The sequence below is a fragment of the Lissotriton helveticus genome, chromosome 6 (assembly GCF_964261635.1).
Source record: "Lissotriton helveticus chromosome 6, aLisHel1.1, whole genome shotgun sequence".
NCBI classification, from domain to species: domain Eukaryota; kingdom Metazoa; phylum Chordata; class Amphibia; order Caudata; family Salamandridae; genus Lissotriton; species Lissotriton helveticus.
The window spans coordinates 1,361,302,335-1,361,324,608 of NC_136067.1; the positions used below are offsets into that span (position 1 = coordinate 1,361,302,335).

Genomic DNA, 22,274 nt, shown 5'->3' on the forward strand with positions numbered 1-22,274 from the left:
CATCAGGACCAGATCGTTGAAGGAACCGGTGACCTGACGCCACGGTTTGTACAGTTCCTCCTGAATTGGGTGACTCTTGAGCCTGCAATTTGGGCTCAGGGAGATGCAGGAGGAAGCCATCCCAAGAAAAGACTTCAATACACGAACTGAAACTGACCCTTTTGGACGGATGAGAGCCATAACGAGTAGAATCCGCAGTTGACGTTCGTGAGACACGAATGCCTTCCCTAGTGAATTTTCCAGAGTGGCCCCTAGAAAGGTACTGCGTGGAGCTGGAACGATTTCTCGGTGTTGATGGAGAGACCGAGGCAGTGGAATAGAGTCTGACAGAACCGAGTGTTCAGAAATGACTGATGATGAGATTGCGACTTGATGAGACAGTCGTCCAGGTAGGGAAAAATTTGAACTCCCTTCAAACGTAGATATGACACCACCGGGGCAAGGACTTTCGTGAAGACGCGAGGGGCGGAGCGAAGGCCGAAAGGCAGAACCTTGAATTGAAAGTCTCTGCGCCCTACCTGGAAGCGCAATTTCTTCCGGTGTCTTGGAAGTATCGGCACGTGAAAATAAGCGTCCTGGAGATCAATGGTGGTCATGAAATCATCCTTCGAGAGAAAGTGGAGAACTTCTGAGAGTATTGGCACTTCAGGTACTTGTTCAGGGCTCTTAAGTCGAGGATCGGACGCCATTCACCAGACTTTTTGAGGACGAGGAAAAACCGGGAATAGAATCCCATCCCCTTCTGAGACTTGAGAACCACTTCGATGGCACCTTTCTGAATCATGAGTCGAATTTGTCGAAAGACCTCCCTGAGGTGAGCCGGAGGTGGACCAGTTGGTGGTGTGGTTGGAGGGAACTTGACGAACTCCAAAGCATGGCCTTTTGATACAATGTCCAGCACCCAACGGTCCGAGGTTATTGAAGACCAATTGGAATAGAAAAGGGAGATTCGACCTCCAACTTTGAGCGGGGAAGGCAAGTCATTGCTTCTTAGAAGTGGAGCCTCTGTAGGAAGACTTTCCTCTGTAAGACTTGGCAGACAGCTGCCGATAGGACTGCTGTGACTGGGAGGAATATCGCAGATTTCCTTGGCCGTAGGAGTGGTACTGGTTGGATCCGCCGCGAAAAGAAGAGGAGGTGCCGCATCCGCGCGCACCACGAAAAGGCCGTTTGCGAAACTGCAAAGTGCCTAATGTACGAGCCGTTTTGGTGTCCTTTTTTATTGTTTGAAGTGCGTCGTCCACATTCTGGCCAAAAAGCGATTCGCCGTCATAGGGCATGTTGACGATTTTTGCCTGAACCTCCTGGTGAAAAGAGGTGGAACGAAGCCAGCCCTGACGACGTAAAACAGCTGCCCCCGCCAGCTGACGAAAACCAGTGCACGCAGAGCAGTCGATAATCTCTGATGACGCTCTCTCTCCCTCCTGAAGAATCTTGAGAGCCTCTGCTCTGGAGGGCTCAGGGATTAGGTCGATAAAAGAAGACATATCCGACCACATCTGGCAGTCGTAGCGCCCCAGAATGGCCAGAGAATTCGCAGCCCTCACGGTGGTAGAAGCCATAGTGGAACATTTTTTGCCAATGGCATCAAGACGACGTCCCTCACTGTCTGGTGGAGCGGTTATTGGAGACGACGGGTTCCTGGAACGGCGCTGAGCGGCCTGAGTGATCACGGCATCGGGTTTAGGCTGCGCTACCAAGCAAGCTGAAGAACCCTGGGGCGCCTTATATTTCTTCTCCAAACGAGGAAGAAGTGCCGGAATGGAATTTGGCGTCTGCATCAGTTTGACACCCTCGTTCCAAATTAAGTCACTTATGGGCACTGTCCGGACCTGTTTAAAAGGGTAACTCTCGAAATCATAAAAAAAACAGTCCTCATCCTTCAGAACCATAGGAAGTTTAAAACGCTGCTCCGCTCGTTCCACAAGTTGGTAAAAACCAGCTATATCCACGGGAGGGGAAACTCCCGGACCCGAAGGTGGCGGAGACGGTGTCTGGATCTGATAGTCGTCCCAGTCCGCCATGTTCCCATCATCATCATCATCATCGACTTCGCCGTCTTCCCGATCTGGGCGAGGGTCATCATCCTCATAAACCGTTGCATGGACCTGAATAGAGGTTGTTTGAGATGCAGAGGGCGCAACTGACTCAGGCAGTGGAGCATGGGGAGGAGCTGCGGTAGCTGCAGGCACCATAGGTGGAGGAGACCCCTGGTGAGACGGTGGAAACGTCTATTATAATCTTCAAGCATGTATTGGAGATTAGAAATAAGGGAGAGTGGTATTTGAGTGGTGGGAAACTGAACAGAAGGTTCCTCCTCATGAAAAATAAGGATCGACCTGATCATCCTCATAGTCTTGACATTTAATGATGAGCTCCGAAGGGCTTCGAGCTGCCCGGAACCTATCATCTTCCTCCTCATCAGAACCAGAGTCCTGCTCCGAACCCGTGGCAAAAAGAGGTGACGGAGGCGGAGTATGACGTGGAAGTGGAAGCTGATCCAAAGGCCCCTGTCGCCGTTGGTGCAGAGGGTCAACAGCAGAAGCCCCAGATCCGGATGAAGAAAATGGCACCAGAGGCAAAGATGCGAAGGTAGACGTCGACGACATTATCATCGTCGACGGAACAACCATCGCCGACGAAGCCGTTGACGGCAAGACCACAGCCGTCGACAAAGTAGTCGCAGACGAAGCTGTCGACGACAAGACTACAGCCGTTGACGTAGCCGCCGTCGACGGGGCCACCATCGACAGGCCGCCGACGACGAAACAACCGTCGCCGAAGAGGCTCTCTTCACAGTAAGCGTCAACGAAGATTTCGATGTCAACGAGATTGCCTTCTTAGACGTCGATGATGAGATTGGGATCGTCGACGAGACAGATTTGTAGCCCACACACACCATTGTCGACGCTGCAGCCGTCGACGCTGCAGCCGTCGACAACCCACTGGCACAAGTCGTCATCATCAGAGAGCTGGAGACGGCAGATTTCGTCGTCGGAACGACCGTCGAAGCTCCCGTCGACGATTTTGCACGTTTTGTAGTGGAAACATGCGTGAAAGGAGCTGTGGACGCCTGAGAGTTAGATCTCGGGGGCGTAGCAGTAGCAGGAGGAGGTGGAGACACATCAGGAGCGTTCTGAAGTTGAAGTTTTCTTTTTCAGGAAAGGAGATGGCAAATCCTGCACACTGCTAAGTTTAGATGCAGCTCTAGACACACCTGACGCAAGGCTTTCTGCATCAGAAAGAGGTGAATCCTTATCCTTCAACCTCTGCAGCCACAGGAGGAGAAGCCCTTCCCTGTCCTTGAGGGTCTTGGTGGAGAAAGTCCTGCAATTTTTACATTTTCCTACCTCATGCTCTGGATAGAGGCAGTAAATACACTTCTTGTGAGGGTCTTCTGAGAAGAGCCGCAATTCCCACAAGAAGCACATGGTCTAAAAAAAAAGACTTCTTACTTGAAGACATCCCAGAAAAAACGGTAGAAATCTTGAAAGAAGTTGAAAAACTGAGCAGAGCTCAGGGAGACTCCCTTCACACGATGTGCGGTAGAAAATCCGAGGGCCTGAGCCTCTGAGGAGAAGGTTCTAGAGGGGTGCTGGCGCCTGATTGGCTGTCGTTTGGACTAACATAATGACATGGATATGCTATAAAGGTTTTCTTGTCTTCTATGTATTCCTATGTGTTAATGCTAACCTTAGTACTTATAAGTATTTATGGTTTTGAAATCTATGTAATTATGTTTTTATATACATATATAATTGGCTTATTGCTATTTATTTACTGTGGGGCTCCCACTTCGACGACGGGGAATATTCAAGCATGTGAATCTATGAAAGACACCCCAATACTGGAGAAGGAATATGCTACTTACCAGTATGCATCTGTTCTTGGCATGTAGGGCTGCTGACATTTATATCTATGCAAAGATCGCCGCCTAGTGTTGGGTCCGGATGATTGCACATTGTTGTCCTGGAAGAGTCTTCGAAGTATCACGAGATAGGTGGCTCCTCCCCTGGACTACAGTGCGCATGGGCATCCTCTCCATGCTCAGATTGTTTTTCGCCATTGTGGCAGAGATGGAGTATGATACAGTAAGTGATGACCATGCTTGTGAATAATTCAGCTGCGACAGGCACCGGGGAGGAGGGTGGGCGATATAAATGTCAGCAGCTCTACATGCCAAGAACAGATGCATACTGGTAAGTAGCATATTCCGTTCGAGGCATGTGGGCTGCTGAATTTATATCTATGCATAGAATAAATAGTAGTACCCTCCCTATCGGCGGTTGCCCGTGCCAGCTGCAGCAGTCTGAAAAAGAGTTCTGAGAACAGCTTGACCTACAGCAGCTTGCTGTTTTGAGTGTACATCCACGCAGTAGTTTTTGGTGAATGTGTGTATGGTGGTCCATGTGGCTGCTCTACAGATATCCTCTAGAGGAATGTTACCCAGGAAAGCCATGGATGCCCCTAATTTGCGTGTGGAATGCGCTCTTGGGGGAACTGTTAATGTGCGTTTAGCCTTTTGATAACAGATTTGTATGCACTTAACAATCCATCTGGCTATACCTGATTTTGAAATTGGGTTGCCCTTGTGCTGTGGAGAGAAGGCAACAAACAGTTGTTTAGTTTTCCTGAAATCTTTAGTCCTGTCTATGTAATACAGGAGAGCTCTTTTAACATCTAGTGTGTGTAGTGCTCTGTCTGCTACTGAATCAGGATTTGGGAAGAATACTGGTAGTTCAATAGTCTGGTTAATGTGGAACTGTGACACCACCTTGGGCATAAATTTAGGGTTGGTACGCAGCACGACCCTATTAGCATGAATTTGAATGAAAGGCTCTTGAATAGTGAGTGCTTGCAGCTCACTAACCCGTCTGAGTGATGTGATCGCCACCAGAAAAGCCACTTTCCATGTGAGAAATTGAATCTCACAAGAGTGAAGAGGTTCAAATGGTGGACCCATGAGCCTGGTGAGGACTATGTTGAGGTTCCAGACAGGCGAAGGCGGGTGTCTTAGAGGAATTACTCTTTTGAGTCCCTCCATAAAAGCTTTAATGGCTGGCACTCTGAAAAGGGAGAGGTGCTGTCTATTTTGAAGATAAGCGGCCATTGCAGCTAAATGTATCCTGATGGAACTATACGCTAGATTGCATCTGTATAGGTGCAGCAAGTAACATATCATGTTTTGCGTGGAAGCATCTAGTGGAGTAATGTCATTACTGGAACAATAGATGACAAAACGCTTCCATTTAGCCGCATAGCATGCCCTGGTGGTAGGTCGTCTAGCCTCCTTGATGATGTTCATACAGTCAGGGGGCAGGTTTAGGTAGCCAAACTCTATGACCTCAGGAGCCAGATTGCAAGGCTTAACTGTTGCGGATCTGGGTGCTGAATGTCTCCATGGCTCTGAGTGAAGAGCCTGGGTGTGAGTTTTAGTCGCTGGTGGGGCACCACTGAAAGTTCTAGGAACGTGGTGTACCAGGCTTGCCTCGACCACGTTGGAGCAACTAGGATTTGTGTCATGGAGTGCTGCCTCAGTTTGCGCGCCACTAGCGGTATGAGTGGTGCTGGAGGAAAAGCGTACGCAAATCTGTTTGACCAGTTCATCCATATCGCATTGCCCTGAGACTGCGGGTGTGGGAACCTGGCGGCGAAGGTGTGGCACTTTGCGTTTTCTGGTGTGGCGAAGAGGTCTATCTCTGGATGACCCCACTGCTGGAAATATGGTCAAGCTATCCAGGCTGATGAAGGCTGATAGCCAGAAACCGGTCCTTGGATGCTTGATTCCGGTCTGGGAAAGACATGGCTTGGTAGTTCGGACTGGACTGTTCCCATGAGGCACAGGGTCAGAGCTGATTTGCATATAGCCAGTGTCTAACCCAGGGTGGTGTGGAGTGCAAAAAAACGATGGATTTAGGCCCAGATCCTTGTACTGGGGTGAATGTATGACATTGTTCTACATTCTGTCCATCAACTGTGTTTTTTGCAATTTTCACCCCGAGTGGGCTGGGTATGCTCAGACGTGAGTCCCAGGCTCTCCACACCACTGGAGTCAAGCTATCCAGGCTGATGAAGGCTGATAGCCAGAAACCGGTCCTTGGATGCTTGATTCCGGTCTGGGAAAGACATGGCTTGGTAGTTCGGACTGGACTGTTCCCATGAGGCACAGGGTCAGAGCTGATTTGCATATAGCCAGTGTCTAACCCAGGGTGGTGTGGAGTGCAAACAAACGATGGATTTAGGCCCAGATCCTTGTACTGGGGTGAATGTATGACATTGTTCTACATTCTGTCCATCAACTGTGTTTTTTGCAATTTTCACCCAGAGTGGGCTGGGTATGCTCAGACGTGAGTCCCAGGCTCTCCACACCACTGGAGTCAAGCTATCCAGGCTGATGAAGGCTGATAGCCAGAAACCGGTCCTTGGATGCTTGATTCCGGTCTGGGAAAGACATGGCTTGGTAGTTCGGACTGGACTGTTCCCATGAGGCACAGGGTCAGAGCTGATTTGCATATAGCCAGTGTCTAACCCAGGGTGGTGTGGAGTGCAAAAAAACGATGGATTTAGGCCCAGATCCTTGTACTGGGGTGAATGTATGACATTGTTCTACATTCTGTCCATCAACTGTGTTTTTTGGAAATATGGTTGGAGCACCGAGGGATGTATCTCCTACTCGTGCATCTGATGGCTGTGTCTGCAGAGCAGATCCGCCATGTGGTTGTCCTTGCCTGGGAGGTGTTCTGCCATGAGGAACATGTTCCTCTGAATGGCCCACTTCCACATGCACTGTGCTAGGTGGGACAACTGTGGAGAGTCCGTCCCCCCCTGCTTTTGAATGTAATACGTTGCAGTCATGTTGTCCGTCCGGATAAACACGACTTTGTTGCAGAGATGCAACTTGAATGCCTTCATCGCCATGAAGATTGCCATCAATTCCAGGAGGTTGATGTGCAGGCGTTTCTGCTGTGTGGTCCACAGTCCCTGCACAGTATAATGGAGGACATGAGCTCCCCAGCCCTGGAGAGATGCGTCCGCTGTTAGCACCACCTGTGGTACAGGCTCCTGGAACGGTCGTCCCCTGCAAAGGTTTTGTGTGTTCCACCAATGCAGAGAGTTGTATGCACGACTGGTCACCAACACTAGGTCTTTCAGCTGTCCGTGAGCCTGGTTCCACTGGTGTGCTAAGCATTCCTGAAGCGGACGCATGTGTAGCCTCGCGTGAGGGACTATAAAGATGCAGGAGGCCATCATGCCTATCAGCTGCATGAACACTTGCGCTGGGAGTGAGCGTTGTGGCCTGAATTTTTGAATCAGCACCTGCATGCTGTTGACTCTCGCTGAGTTTGGTCGCGCAGTGGCAGAGAGAGTGTTTATCTCCGCGCCTAGGTACTGTTGTACAGGGGCGGGTTGAAGATGAGACTTTGGGTAATTGAGTGAAAATCCTAGACTGTGTAGGAGGTGAATTGTGCGGGACATGTGGCTGGCACACTGCTGGGCCGACTTTGCTTGGACAAGCCAGTCGTCTAGATACGGGGAGACATGGATGTGTTGTTTCCGAAGATGCGCGGCCACTGTCGCCAAGCATTTGGTAAACACCCTGGGGGCAGTAGTGACCCCGAAAGGCAGGACCTTGAACTGGTAATGCTGGTTGTTGATGGTGAACCTGAGATATTTCCTGTGACTGGGGTGCATGGGAATGTGGAAATAGGCATCCTTCAGATCTAGGGTTGCTAGGAAATCCCCCTGACTGAGCAGCGGCAGAACTTGCTGTAAAGTGAGCATGTGAAAGTGTTCTGATAGGATGTATTGGTTTAGGGGTCTGAGGTCCAGAATGGGCTTGAGGGATCCGTCTTTTTTTGGGATTAAGAAGTACAGTGAATACACCCCTGTACCCTGTTGTTCCAAAGGCACGAGTTCTATGGCCCCCTTCTGCAGCATGGAGATGACTTCTTGCTGCAATAAGTGCATGTGCTCTGCGGACATAGGACGGAGCCTTGGGGGTATGTTGGGTGGAGTGGAGGTTAATTCTAGACAATAGCCGTGATGTATAAGCTGTCTCACCCACCTGTCCGTGGTAATGCTTTCCCGGCAGGAACTGCTGAAGTCTCCCCCCGACCGGAGTGGTATGGGCGGGGGGCAGTGACAAGACGTCACTGTTTGTTAGTGGTGGAGGATCTGGCATTATTATTTCCACGTCCTCTACCTTTGGTGCTGTTTCCACGGTATCCGCCCCTATTGTTCTTGTTATAGGTGGATTGTGTGCCTCCCTTGGTGTATTGGGCTTGTTGCGACGTTTGACCTCTAGAAGCTCCCCTGTTACCGGAGCGACGAAAGGAACTGCCCCTGAACTGTTGAAACTGCAGAGCTCCCATGGATTTTGCAGTTTGTGTCTTTTTTTAATCTTCTCGAGTGGTGTCTACCTCTGGACCAAACAAGAAGTCAGGGTTAACTGGCTGATTAAGTAGACTAGTTTGGATTTCTGACTTGAAACCAGAGATGCGGGGCCAGGCGTGCCTTCTGAGCATCACGCTAGTGTTGATGGCCCTAGCCGCAGTGTCCGCTGCATCCAACGCACACTTAATGGACGCGTTGGAGATCAACTTCCCTTCCTGTATAAGCATTTCTGCTCCCTCCTTATAAGCATCTGGCAGGTGTTGCAGGAGCTGCTCTAACGTGTCATAGTGGGCCCTGTCATATCTTGCTAACAGGGCCTGTGTATTGGAGATCCTCCAAATATTAGCTGCTTGTGCTGCTATACGCTTCCCAGAAGCTTCTAAGATCTTAGATTCTTTTTCCGGAGGAGGAGCATCACCAGTTGTCTGAGAGTTAGCCCTTTTACGAGCATTAGCCACCACTAAGGAGTCCAATGGGAGTTGGCCTCTGATATACGTAGGGTCCACTGGCGCAGGCCAGTACTTCCGTTCAATCCTGGGGTTCACCACCCTTGCTTTAGTGGGCTCTTTAAAAATGTCGCTAGCATGTTTGAGCACACCCTTGAGCATAGGCAGACTCTTTACAGATCTTTCCGATGTTGAGAATGTATCAAAGAGAAAGTCTTCCTCCACAGGGTCAGCGTGCATGTCGACATCATGGTTAAGGGCTCCCCTTTCAATTAGTGCGTTAAACGCAGCAGTATCTTCAGTAGGCGAAGTTTTGACTGCATATGACTGAGTGTCAGGGGTGGTGTGTGGTTCATCCGGGTCAACAGTGTCAGCCCATGGCTGGGACTCATCCTGATCTGTGTCAATGGGATAGTTAAACTGGTCCTCATTGTCCCCTTCCTCCACATCCTCAGTGACAGGTGTGGGAGAGTAGGCATAGTCCTGCCAATAGTGCTGTATGGGTTCAAAAAGTGTAGGAGATGCTGTCGAGTCCCTCTTTTTCTTTAGTGGTATCTTGTAAGACTCAATGGGAGTTTCAGGCTGATTTTCCGTTTATAAACGGTGAGTCGACCCGAAGGGGAGTCGATCTACAATTTAGACTGTTCGTCATAGGACGGTGGCTGGAACAGAACGTCTTACGTCCGAGGCTTGGTGGGTGCATCTCCCGTCGTGGACTTGGATGAGTCGGCAGCCTTTGGGAGTTGGACAGTTTTAGGCCGTGCCATGGGTGGCAGGCCATATTTTATCGGCGCCATAAGCATAGGAGAAGAGCCCACTTGCTTGGAAGTCTTGGTCTTCGATCCAACAGACTCCGACAGGTCTGTGGGCTTGTGGCTCTTTGTCGACTCGGGTCGTTGCTGGCAGCAGGTACGCCCGCGTGCTTCGACGAGGTCTGTTCCTTCGGGGCGAGTTTGGATTTCGGCTCGAAGGCCTTGACTAACTGCGGTTTGTGAATCTTCGGTTCGATGGCTTTTTGTGCCTTGAGTCCCTTGGAAGAGTCGCCATCTTTGAAGCCGGACGTCGACGTGAGTGTGACGTGTTTAACAGTAGACACGGGCTTCGTCGCTCCGATCTTCGGGTCGACGCCCCCTGTCGACCCCGAGGGATCGAGCACACGCTTAGACTTGGTAGGTTCCGAAGTCGTCAAGCCGATGGTAGTTTTCACCACTTTCGGTTTCGATTTAGTGTCTGTATGTTTTGATTTCTGTTTGTCCACTGACTGTGGGCGTTCGACCGATGGCTCATCAGAAATGTTCTTAGTCCGGCCTCGAAGCGGGACTAGAGAACTGGTATGAAGATCTTGGCTAAGGCCTTCCGGCGATGCCTCGACCTGAGCCGTGGAAGAGTCTGTATGAGGCCCCGCTACTGCGGTTGGGCCTAGCTCCTCGCTTGAGTCGTCGTCGACGGCTCCAAGAGGTTGTACGTCGTCTCCTACCTCGACGATGTCTTCATCATGGACGTAGAGTTCTTCCTCGTCATTGTATGGTGAGTCTTGCTCCGATGCGGGATCCCAGTGCTGAGCAGGATCCTCTTCGATTCATAAAGGGGGTGGTGATGGACAGAGTATCTGAATTAAGCAGAACACTCCTACCCAGTCAAAAGATCAGGACTTGATCCATCACCGTTTTTTAGCTCACTGCACCATCCCAGCTCAGAACCTGGCTACATGCAAATTAGTCTGACCCGGGCCCAGTGCATCATGGGAACAGGGCAGACCAAACTACCAAGCCAATTCTTTACTGGAAAGGAAACAAGCTTCCGGGGACCGGTTTCTGGCATTACAGCTGTCTTCGGCCCGGCTTGCTTGAATCCTGATGGTGCAGTGAGCAAGGGACTCATGTCTGAGCATACCCTTCCACTCCTATAGTGGCCAAAACGATTCATAAAGGGGGTGGTGATGGACAGAGTATCTGAATTAAGCAGAACACTCCAACCCAGTCAAAAGATCAGGGCTTGATCCATCACCGTTTTTTAGCTCACTGCACCATCCCAGCTCAGAACCTGGCTACATGCAAATTAATCTGACCCTGGCCCAGTGCATCATGGGAACAGGGCAGACCAAACTACCAAGCCAATTCTTTACTAGAAAGGAAAAAAGCTTCCGGGGACCGGTTTCTGGCATTACAGCCGTCTTCGGCCCGGCTTGCTTGAATCCTGATGGTGCAGTGAGCAAGGGACTCATGTCTGAGCATACATACCCTTCCACTCCTATAGTTGCCAAAACGATTCATAAAGGGGGTGGTGATGGACAGAGTATCTGAATTAAGCAGAACACTCCTACCCAGTCAAAAGATCAGGGCTTGATCCATCACCGTTTTTTAGCTCATTGCACCATCCCAGCTCAGAACCTGGTTACATGCAAATTAGTCTGACCCTGGCCCAGTGCATCATGGGAACATGGCAGACCAAACTACCAAGCCAATTCTTTACTGGAAAGGAAACAAGCTTCCGGGGACCGGTTTCTGGCATTACAGCCGTCTTCGGCCTCTTCTTGTACACCCTCCTCGCCGTCACCCCCGAAGATGTTTTCTGGATCGGGTGCCGACTCCCACACTGACTGTCGAGCCGTGTGTCGAAGACGAAGAGTTTTCTTCGATCTGTACTTTGAACAGGCCATGCAGCTGGCCTTGTTGTGGTCCGGTGATAGACATTTATTGCACACCGGGTGCACATCGATGTGAGGGTATTTCGAGTTGCAAACGGGGCAGCGCTTGAACGGACTCCGTTCCATCGTCGATCGTCGATGGGCCTTTGGTGTCGAAAGGCAATCAGTCTTCGACGTCGTGTACCAACAAACTCGAAACAAGTAGAAGGCATTGAACGACAATACCGACTCCCCGAAGGCCTTTTGGCCTTGAGAAAGAGTATTTAAATATATTCCGAACTTGAGTTAAGAAGGTATATCCGAACCCAATGGCGGGAAAAAAACAATCTGAGCATGGAGAGAATGCACATGAGCACTGTAGTCCAGGGGAGGAGCCACCTATCTCGTGATACTTCGAAGACTCTTCCAGGACAACAATGTGCAATCATCCGGACCCAACAGTAGGCGGCAATCTATGCATAGATATAAATTCAGCAGTCCACATGCCTCGAACATAAAGATTTTGAGCCAACAGTGCTTTTCATATGGAGCTGGTTGAATGCAATCACTAGTTTTTGTGTGCGTGTAAGGGAACTGGATCTCACTTCCATCATTTTAGGTCTCGGCTACTCGACAGCACTTGCGCTGTATGTTGCAAGACATAATGTGGGCTTACCAAGAATATACAGGGGCTTAGATCCTGCCCTCTGCTTACCATTGGTTGGCTTTCCTCTCACTCATTTGCCTGATTCTTCTTTGTATACCAGCTTGTCATTCTTGTGTTGATCTTTCCTGTAGAGCATAGTCTCTTTATCATCTATTATGGCCGACTTTATGGCTTCCATTACTTGAAATCCAGGCACTACATTTTACTATAGGGTTAAGCACTCTACAAGACTACATGTGTTTTCCAGCTGTCTCCCTCATGTAATTATTTGCAAGACAGTGGTGTGATGCTCAAAAAACTAGCGGATCACCCAAGCCGATTACATTAATTTCATGGCAAAGAAAGTGGACTTACCAAAGATAGAGAAGTTTACCAAATAGAGGAAAGGAGAAAAAATATTTTAAAAAATCTACAGCTAAATATATATATTTATATCGAAATCTACTGCTTAATATATATTCCTAGTCTGGCATAAAAAGCAAAAGAGCCAATTTGTGAGTTCCAAAATGAAGGGAAGACCTGGACACGATGTGAAACTGATGGTAGTGATTAATGTGGTGTAGTGACTTTGTGACAGATCTGCCAATTTTCAGCTCTATTGGCTGCTAACATCATCGGATGCAGAAGAACAGATTTGATGTCATACATGACATACCTTTGGGACCGCAACGGGTGAAGAAGATGGTCTAGATGAGCCTGGAGTTGGCAGCACATTACAGCTCTGTGTTCGATGCTGTCCTGGCAGGCTAGGGGAAGCCGTTTTTGCAACAGTTTTTGAACGAGGAAGAGAGGTACTTGTTTGAGCTAGAGGTTCTTTCTTCTTTGAAACTGCTCCACACTCTGAAAAAAGAAACACTAGTTTAGTCAGACTAGATACGATAGCTGGGAATTCCAATTCCTGTGAGTCAATTAAAAAAGGAGGGAAAATTACATTTCACCAATTCATTAAAGTGGGCATAGTTTAAAAATGAAGACATCAAAAAGCCAACTCTTGTTCAGCATATCAAAGAAAAAAGTGATCCAAATGTGATGGGTTACATTTCTTATATAATTCTACTATTCGGTGAACAAAAAACAGAAACATGTTTATGCACTTTCTGGGCCCAGTTTTCAATAAACCCTTGGTTAATATCAATGACTGTGTTCCAAATGTCCCAAAGTCGCAGGCTTTGTAGCACCAAAAGCTACCACTCAACCAGTACCTAACAATCCCAATGTCACTTATACTAAACCAGTGTTGCTCCCCTATGAGCCAAAGAAAAATACGCCCTGTGCTCACAAGTGTCTAATTTCCTACTGTCCAATATTGGATTTATACCCTGCTCTCATGTATAGCACCCTCCTTTTTAATACTGTCCACACTTTGGTTTCTTCCCCAATAAACATCACAACTCTACTGCTTCACAATCACATGTTTTTAATGTAAGCTTGGAAAGGGAAATAAACACCACACAGGCAAATTATTGCATCAGTGGACAGTTTCATTCCTGTACATGAATCCGAGTTAGTAACAGATCACTGTTTTGATGTGAGCAACCATTCTATGTCAGGACCAGAGGCGAGGATTATGCTGTAACTTCCTTTATTCCTACAGCCAGCAGTGTTCAACTCAAACAGATAACAAAAAACTAGCACTCCCCAAGGTGCTCTATGCATAATGTCCACCAATCAGCATGCCCGGTCATCCCCGAAGGCTTGTGCTTCCTGGATCACCTCTCTTTCTTTCCTGCTGCCACGCAGTCAAGTTAATTTTTCTTGTTTCTCATCATATTTCATGTGTTAGGACATTGATATGTGGCTAAAATGCTTTATTTATGATCGTATTGCTCAGCTACAGTGATATTGTTTACATTTGCTTACTTTTGTGCCAGTGGTACCGTTTGCTGATTGTATTTCCATACTATTTCAGGTTCTCACACGAGCGTGTGTTTTCTTTTCGCATCGCCTAGTCTATTCGGTGGGCGCGGTAGGGGGGAAACCCGCTGCGGTACAGTCTGCACGCCCGCGGCGGCTTCTTTCACTCGGTGCGATTTTTTCTGTTGAGCGGCGCTGATGCGCAATTCTTCAATGCTTAGTATGCTTTGAGGGGCCGCGGGAGCACTCACGGTAAGCTATTCTCGCAGCCCCTGCCTTCGCCGCATTGCGCGTCACATAACTGGGGGGCGCGTGAGTGGTCTCGCTGGTCCGTGTCGCTTCCTGTGGCGGGGACCAGCGAGTTCGAGCGCGCCCACGGTTCAGAGAGGATGCAGAGCAAATCGGTGGCGGGGAGTCTGGGACCTTGACACCTGCTTGCAGGTTGATTGATTTGCCCTTAAATTCACAGCGGGACACCCTTTGGGGTCAGACCTTTTGTAGTGAGTGGCAAGCAGAGCACATTCCTGCAGCTCGCTTACTGTGGTGAGGGGCAGGCCCAGACTTTGGACACCCGGTGAGTGCAGGGTGAGTCACCCCTTGTTCTGCCCAGCAGCTGGGCGGCACAAAATATAGCGCTTTGCGCCTTTAAATCCTGCCTTCCTGGCCCTGTATTAAGGGAATTATAGCATTTCCTTTGACAAGAAGTTCCTACCAGGCGATGGAGGCTGAATACTCAGAAGAGGAGACCCTCCAAGTCATTCCTTTGGATGACGAGTTTTGTGATGCGGTCGACACATCCATTCATAGTGCTGTAGAGGCGGCAATAAGGCCCTTTGAACGCCACATCATGAAATAGGCTTATGCTATCCAAGCCGAGCAGCCCCAACGCGATAAGAAACAGAAGCTTGGCAAGGAGCCCGAACAAGGGCCGTTTGAGCATCTGAAGACAGTGTTTCTGGTCAAAACTCAGCTTTTGGAGCAGGATTTGACCCTGAAAATCCCGGAGGAGCCACAATTTTCTGGTGAAGGTGACGAGGATTAGGAAGGGGACGCCCAGGACGAAGCAGGTCAGTCCACCTCATGGTATCCCAGCGTTCCCCCATCAGAGCCTTCTGCTCAGCCCAAAGGACCCGCAGACATGTAGGTCCGGAGGACCTGGTGCATCCCTGTTCATCTGCATGGCTTTCCTCTCCAAGGGTGACAGCGTTTGTGGTGAGTCAGCTTCGCAAACCTCTTTGGAAGGAGGTTAGGGCCTGCCTTAGGGCTGAGTGCCCCCGGCTAACCTTGCCAGGCAAGGTGGCCACTACACCAGAGGTCGACCAGAAGATGGCGACTTTCCTTCAGAAATACATTAGAGACCCCAAAAAGGGTAACGACAGGTCCTGGAAGAACTGCCAGGACAAACTCCTGGACTTGGCTAGCCCCCTCACGAAGATTCTGGAATTAGCTGAGGAGGCCAAGGCTTCAGGATCTACCTTGTCTCCTGAACGCATCTCTAATTGGGCTCAAAGGACAATTGTTTTCTTAGGAAACGCCAACTGCGCCCTCTCTACTGAGAGGCACCGATCCTTGCTCAAAGTGGATCCCAAGCTAGGAGACCTGGCCTCTTCGGAGGCGGGCACGATTGCAGATGGCGGCTTGTTCGGGGACTCTTTTATAAAGGAATTGACTAAATTCGTCTCTACATTTACATCTCTGGACAAGGCGCAGACTTCAATAAAGAAGGTGTTCTGCCCGCGTGTTTTGTCAGTGCCAGTTGTGGCAGGGGCCGCTCGGCCGGCAAGTTTTACACGCACGGCCCGCAGAGAGGCAGAAAGAAAACCGCAGATCCAGGACGGCCAGAGTTCTTCCAGTCCCGCCGGGGCTCCAGAGGCAGAGGTGGCAGAGGCCGAGGCCAGCAAATGGCCGGTTCAGGTGAATGCCTTTCCACTGTCACACTTCGAGGTGTGGGGGCAGGTTGGCTCTTTTCAAGAGCAATTGGAAAACCATTACCTCAGACGCCTAGGTGTTGCAGACCGTAAAGGGTTTTCAGGTAGAGCTTTACGGAACTCCTGTGCAGGACAGTTGACCCCGACCTCTGTTTTTCGCACGAGACAGGCCACTCTCGTCCACAAGGAGGTGGAAGACCTCATGCGTAAAGGAGTGATAGTCCCTGTTCCCTTGCATCCACAGGGTTTTCTCAGCAACATCTCCGTGGTAGACAAGACGGATGGCGGTCAACGCCCCCTCATAAACCTCAAGGAATTCAACCAGTGGCTGGTTTACTGCCACTTCAAGATGGAGGGGATCCATCTGCTGCGCAACCTTTTGCAACCCGGAGATTGGATGGTCTGTTTGGATCTGAAGGACGTGTATCTGACGGTGCCCGTTTTTTGCCCCCACCGGCGTTTCCTGCAGTTTATGGGGAGAGATCAGGTCTACGAGTTTGCGACCGATCCCTTTGGCCTTTCGTCAGCACCGTGGTGCTTCACGAAGGTGCTCAAGCCGGTAGTGGAAATGCTACGAGAGAGAGGTCTACGCCTCATTGTCTACTTGGACGATATTCTGTTGTTGGAACAGTGCCCAGAGAGGCTGGCCGGTCGTCTCATAGAAACTACAGAGTTATTGCAGCATCAGGGCATTAACAAGTAATCCCTTCTGGTTCCTTCAAGGCAGGTGACATTCCTAGGGTTTACCATCGATTCGGTGGCTCGGGCCCTAAGCCTTCCTCCCAGGAAGATCGTCAAATTCTGTAGGGAGGTGCGCAGGGAAATGAGTTGGTGGCTCGGCCATATGGAAGCCTGGAATGACAGAGCCATCTTTGGTTGCGATCAGGATTTGGTCATAGGAGTCAGACGCCAGCAAGCTGGGTTGGGGGGCTCGCTGCGGGGACTCATCTACAGGAGGAAAGTGGTCCGCGGCGGAAGGCCAGTTGCACATCAATTGCCTGGAATTGATGGGCGGGTCTTTTGCCATTCGCTGTTCGACCAAGGACAAGGTCTCGCGCAACTTCCTGTTGAAAATGGACAATGTCTCCGCGGTGCGTTACATCAACCACCTGGGGGGGGGGGGGGGGGGGGTCGAAGTCCACGGCATTTGCAGATCTGGCCAAGGATCTGTGAGACTCATTTTATCTGTCCCACATTATCTCGGTGTTGGCGGAGCACCTTCCAGGAGTCGCCAATGTGGTGGCGGATCGGTGCTCCAGGAGTTGGACGTATGTGAGCCTATGGCAACTTCAACCAGGGGTTTTTCAGTGCCTCAACAACACATGGGGTCCGTTTTCAGTGGATCTTTTAGCGCCTAGGTTGGAACACCAACTGCCAAGGTTTTAGAGTTGGAAGCCGGACCCTCTAGCAGCAGCAACCGATGCTTTCCTACAGGATTGGTCCGCGGACACGGGCTATGCTTTTCCCCCATTCGCAATGATCATGCGACTCACGACTCAGGTTCGCAGGTAGCGAGCAAGAGTGGTTTTGATTACCTCGTATTGGAAGTCTCAAGTGTGGTTTCCAGTTCTTCTGGAACTCTCTTGGGATTCTCCAATCCTACTACCCCGAGATCCTTTTCTTCTGAGGGAACCCCAAGGTCTCCCTCACCCCCTTCTCCAGCAAGGAAGGATGCCCCTCGATGTTTTGCATGTTACTGAGGGGCGTTCGCTTGATGCTCCCTCCGGTACCCAGGTATTCTTCTTTGTGGGACATTAACAAGCTCCTTCGTCTGTTTAAGTCTTGGCAGGCCAATAGATACCTGTCCAGGAAAGAGTTGTCGGCAAAATTAGCAATGCTTTTATGCCTGGTTTCATGTTGCAGGGTCTCAGATGTTAGAGCCCTGGACATCTCAGGTAGAGTGTATACTCCTCAAGGAGTTACGTTCCATATCGTCAGGAGGACGAAATCTGATTCTAGGATCATTTCTTATCCATCTTTCGATCATTCCCCTAAGCTTTGTGTGGTCAGATGTCTTAAGGAATATGAAAATTTGACTGAGGAGACTCCCCGGCCGGGCGAAGGTCAACTGCTGATTTCACTGCGTAAGCCCTTTAAGGCAGTTACACCAACGATAGCACGTTGGATCAGATGGGTGATACAGGAAGTGGGCATAAATGTCTATCAGTGCGGCGCCCATTCTGTGCGAGGAGCCATGGCGTCAAAGGCCTTCTCCCTGGGTGCCAGGTTGGAGGATACCCTGAACACGGCAGACTGGTAATTGGACTCGATGTTTAAGAGATTCTATTTTAAAAAAGTCGTGGATATGACCTCGCTGGTGGTGGATAAGCTTTGAACGAGCATAATCCTCCCCTCCGGGCATGACATAGAATGAAAAATTTCCTAGTAACCATGACGGAAAGTTTCAATTCTATTAAGGAGGCAGAGCGTGGATTATTCCCACCCAGGGATCTAACGAACTCCTGTCCCCGCCCGGGATTCAGTTTCATAACTTTGCCTTCTTTCAGGTGAGCTAGGCCTCGTATGGTATAAGTATTCTCTTATATGGTTGTTTCAGAAGCATTCCTTGAGTCATCCTGCTTCTGTTGTTTATTGGCTTATTGATTGTCTTTGGGCTGGAGAACAGAGTCATGGGCCTCTGGTTCTTTCTTTCAGGATCTGATGAAGCCAAGAACGAGTGACGAGTTGGAAATTGGTTCTGGCCGCAGTCTCAAAAGTGGAGGTGATCCAGGAAGCACACGCCTTCTGGGATGACGGGGCATGCTGATTGGTAGACTTTATGAACTGCCCAGAGCACCTTGGGAGTGCTAGTTTTTTGTTATCTGTTTGAGTTGAACACTGCTGGCTGTAGGAATAAAGGAAGTTGCAGCATAATGCTCACCTCAGCGTCCTTAATAGAATTGAAACTTTCTGTCATGGTTCCTAGGAAAATTTTCATTCTCTTCAAAGATAAAATTAGGACAGGCATTAAGAGATCATTCCACACATTCAAGTTTGTTGGATTTAACAAGGTCCAAAAAATGTTTCTTTATGAAGAACAAAATAACCTAACAGTCAATGAATCCAATTATTGTCTCAAATGATTTTAAGATGGTTCATATGAAGTATATGGGTTGTATCTGCTGAAGTTTCTTTACAGATTGGAGATATCTTGATAATAAAGGAAGAAGATCACAATGCTCCTGTGACGGTATAGTTGTGATTTGCAGAGGAACGTTCACAGTCAAGGATTTAGAAGAGTTCTCTTTAGGGAAACTATGCGTCTAAAACATTTAGTAACACTGGCTTTATGTTCCTTCTGGAAATTAAGAATGACTACAATGGAAAGAATGTATGAAAGTACAGAGATTTTTCCCGGTTGGTTCCAATAGGTTCTACATTTGCGTAAATATTACTGGACAGTCGAGGTATTAACATAACAATTGATTCAAGGCCCTGCATGCTCCTTGTCCCTTCCACAAGAGAAATGTACATGGTTTCGTACAAAGGCAATACTAACGAAAGCGGTGGAAATCCAGGAACTAAGAGGTCCTTAAGCCAATGTTCCAGGTAACCTGTCTCCCAGCATCAAAGGTCTCATTCAGTGAAAACCCAACAGTGAAATGCACCTCTACTTCTGGAAATACTTGGCAGTGAAAGGGAATGCCAAGAACGATGTCTATGCCTTAGCAGATCCCCATCAAGTCCCAAGGTAAAGACATGAGCCACACTAAATTGACCAAACGTCGCAACAAACCCTATGCCCGCACACCGAATGATCAGGGATCCCTCAAGTCAAGGGATCAGCACATCAGCTCAAAAAAGCACAAGTAGAGAGCAGTGTGAGAAAGGAAATCCATTGAAAATACTGCCTCCCCAACACAAAAGGTTCAAAGATGTGTAGAATGCTTAAAGATGCGAAAAAATCAACACAAAATGATTTAAATTAAGTGAACGATTGAAGAGCACTATTCAGATCCCATTTCCACAAACTAGAAAACATCTGAAAAAAATCACTCTCTCTCTCTCGCTCTCTCTCCCTCCCTCCCTCCCTCCCTCCTGTGAGGAGCATGAAAGCAACCAGAACAAACAAGTTGAGTGGGGAGAAAAGCACAGCAACTTAACTGTGGAGCAGAGAGCTCCATGTTCAGATATGGGTCTTCATCACCGGGTTTGGGAATGGAACGTATTTAATGTGACGATAGTAGGTGTCAATTTGCATTAAAACACTGTTGAGCTTATGTTGGTGTGCTCATTGCTGGGCATGCACTGGAAGTACTGATTAGGCGGGCTTTTTTATCAGCGCTCTTCCCCATGGCTCACTTACATATAATACCACTGCAAAATTCCCCACTATTGGAGCTAAAGCACCACAGTGCCAAAACTTAAAAGAAGTTTTTTTTTAGACTACTTACATCTTTGGGTAGTTTTTAATTCAATTACAGCCTTTTCAACAAAAGACAGAAAAGGCTGCTTAAGACTGGTCATGTTTGAAAAAGATTTGGACAAACAAAAAAAATGCATTCCGTTTATATAAGAAATATAACCTCAAAAGCTTTGTGAATACAAGCATTCTATGAAATGTCATAAGACATACAGTGCAATATGTCTTATGGTTGTGGCATTACTGTTTGTGCATTTACATGCGCATATATCATTGAATCTGGGAATCTAAAACTTTACAATATGATAAAATTTGCAGCACCAATTGGCTAGGGATCAGTTTAACAAATGTATCGACTTAACGTGTACGTTAAGTGTGACTTCATTAGTTTTTGTTTGTGCATAATGGTAATATAGGTATAAAGCAAGTACAATGGAAGATTAGCCAAAGATTTCGTAGGTGCTGTTGAGGACAAACCCACCTGAATGGAGGAATCCATTGCGGAATGTCAGAGGAGTTCTGTCACTACAGATCTCCGTTTGCGGGCTGTAAACTTGCAAACCTGCTTGTAGTTTCTCTATGCAACAGTGGAGTTAGGGCGGGCGGTATGGAAAAATATGGGGAAAAAACATAAAACATAACACATGAAACGCAAACTGAGTAACAAAACAAGGGATTTGACATTACATGGGTGCATTTAACCATACCACATGAGAATAAGGCATTAGCATGTTGGAATACATTCTTACAAATTTTATGCAGGCTCTTGCCTGCCAAAATGAACATATGCGGTCACGGATATGGAGATATATATATATATATATATTTAATCAAGTGCAATTCCTTCGGTCTTTGCTCAAACTAAGAAATGCTTTACTTGCCTTAATGAATTTCTTATGAGTTACAAGTTTTCAAGTTCTATCACAGACTCTAATATTTGCTTGGTCAACTTCGAAGAACGGACTTCTTCCAAATATTTTTTCTGACTCTCTCGATTCAACAGGCCCAAGAAAAGAACCTCTCTTTCCCAGTTGGGCACCATCTTAGGAACTGGGTCAATGACCTAATTCTAGGTATGTAACTCGTTGTGAGAACAGGAAGGGGAATAAGCACTGGCAAAGCCAATAGGTCTCGCCTATGCAAGGGCTGATGGCTTTGCCAATATGTTGTAGCCATTTTGTACACCAGTGTGGCTGCTGTTCAGCATGACTAAAGGTTAGAGGGGTAAAGGAGAGTGGCTTGGAGTGGAGTATTATGGAGTGGTGTAGAGTGTCGTGGAGGGAGAACAGAGTCAGAGTGGAAGGGAGTGGAGTTGATTAGAGTGGAAGGGAGTGGAGTGGAGTAGAGTGTCAGAGTGGAATAGAGTGTGGTAGAGCAGAGTGGCATTGAGTGTCGTAGAGTGGTGCAGCCGAATGGCGCAAAGGTGTTGTGTACAGTTCAGTAGAGTATTGTAAAGTAGAGTGATGTGGAATTAATTTTCTTAGAGTGGAGTAGTGCAGGAGAGTGCAATGGATACCGTGGAGCAGAGTGCCGTGGAGCGTCTGAGTAGAAAGTGGCATGCAGTGGCATAGAGGAAGTTGTGTAGAACAATGTACAGTAGGGTAGTGTTGGGGAGTAAAGGTGTAGAGTGGAGTAGAGTGCAGGTTTAGAGTGGGGTAAAGTGCCAGTGTAGCATGCAGGCGTAAAGTGGTGTAGAGTGCTTTGGAGTAGAGTGAAGTGGTGCAGAATAGATTAAAGTGCCATGGAGGGATGCACAGTGTAGCAGCATACAGAACATTGGTGTTGTGATGAGTGGTGCAGACTATAGTGCAGTAGTGTAGAGTAGAATAGAATAGAATGGTGCAGAGTGGTGTGGTGCAGAGTAGAGTGGTGCAGAGTGAAATAGAATGGTGTAGAGTGAAGTAGAGCAGAGTGGCACTGAGTGCCGTCTAGCAGAGTCAAGCGGCCCAGAGTAGAATAGAGTGATGCAGAGAAGAATAGAATTGCGCTGAGTACA

General features: G+C 48.3%; 1 protein-coding gene across 4 annotated transcripts in view; it reads right to left on the reverse strand.

The window, feature by feature from the left end:
• SPAST (spastin) overlaps window positions 1-22,274 on the reverse strand; it is a 589,145-nt gene that overhangs the window by 368,413 nt on the left and 198,458 nt on the right. For 2 of the 4 annotated variants that reach the window (XM_078649091.1, XM_078649090.1), the window contains exons 4-5: window positions 20,760-20,855; window positions 12,789-12,973 (exon numbers count right to left, since the gene is read on the reverse strand). In XM_078649091.1, the coding sequence (XP_078505217.1) occupies window positions 12,789-12,973; window positions 20,760-20,855 (281 nt within the window). The remainder of the gene's footprint in view (window positions 1-12,788; window positions 12,974-20,759; window positions 20,856-22,274) is intronic. The other 2 variants (XM_078649093.1, XM_078649092.1) reach the window with 1 other exon arrangement.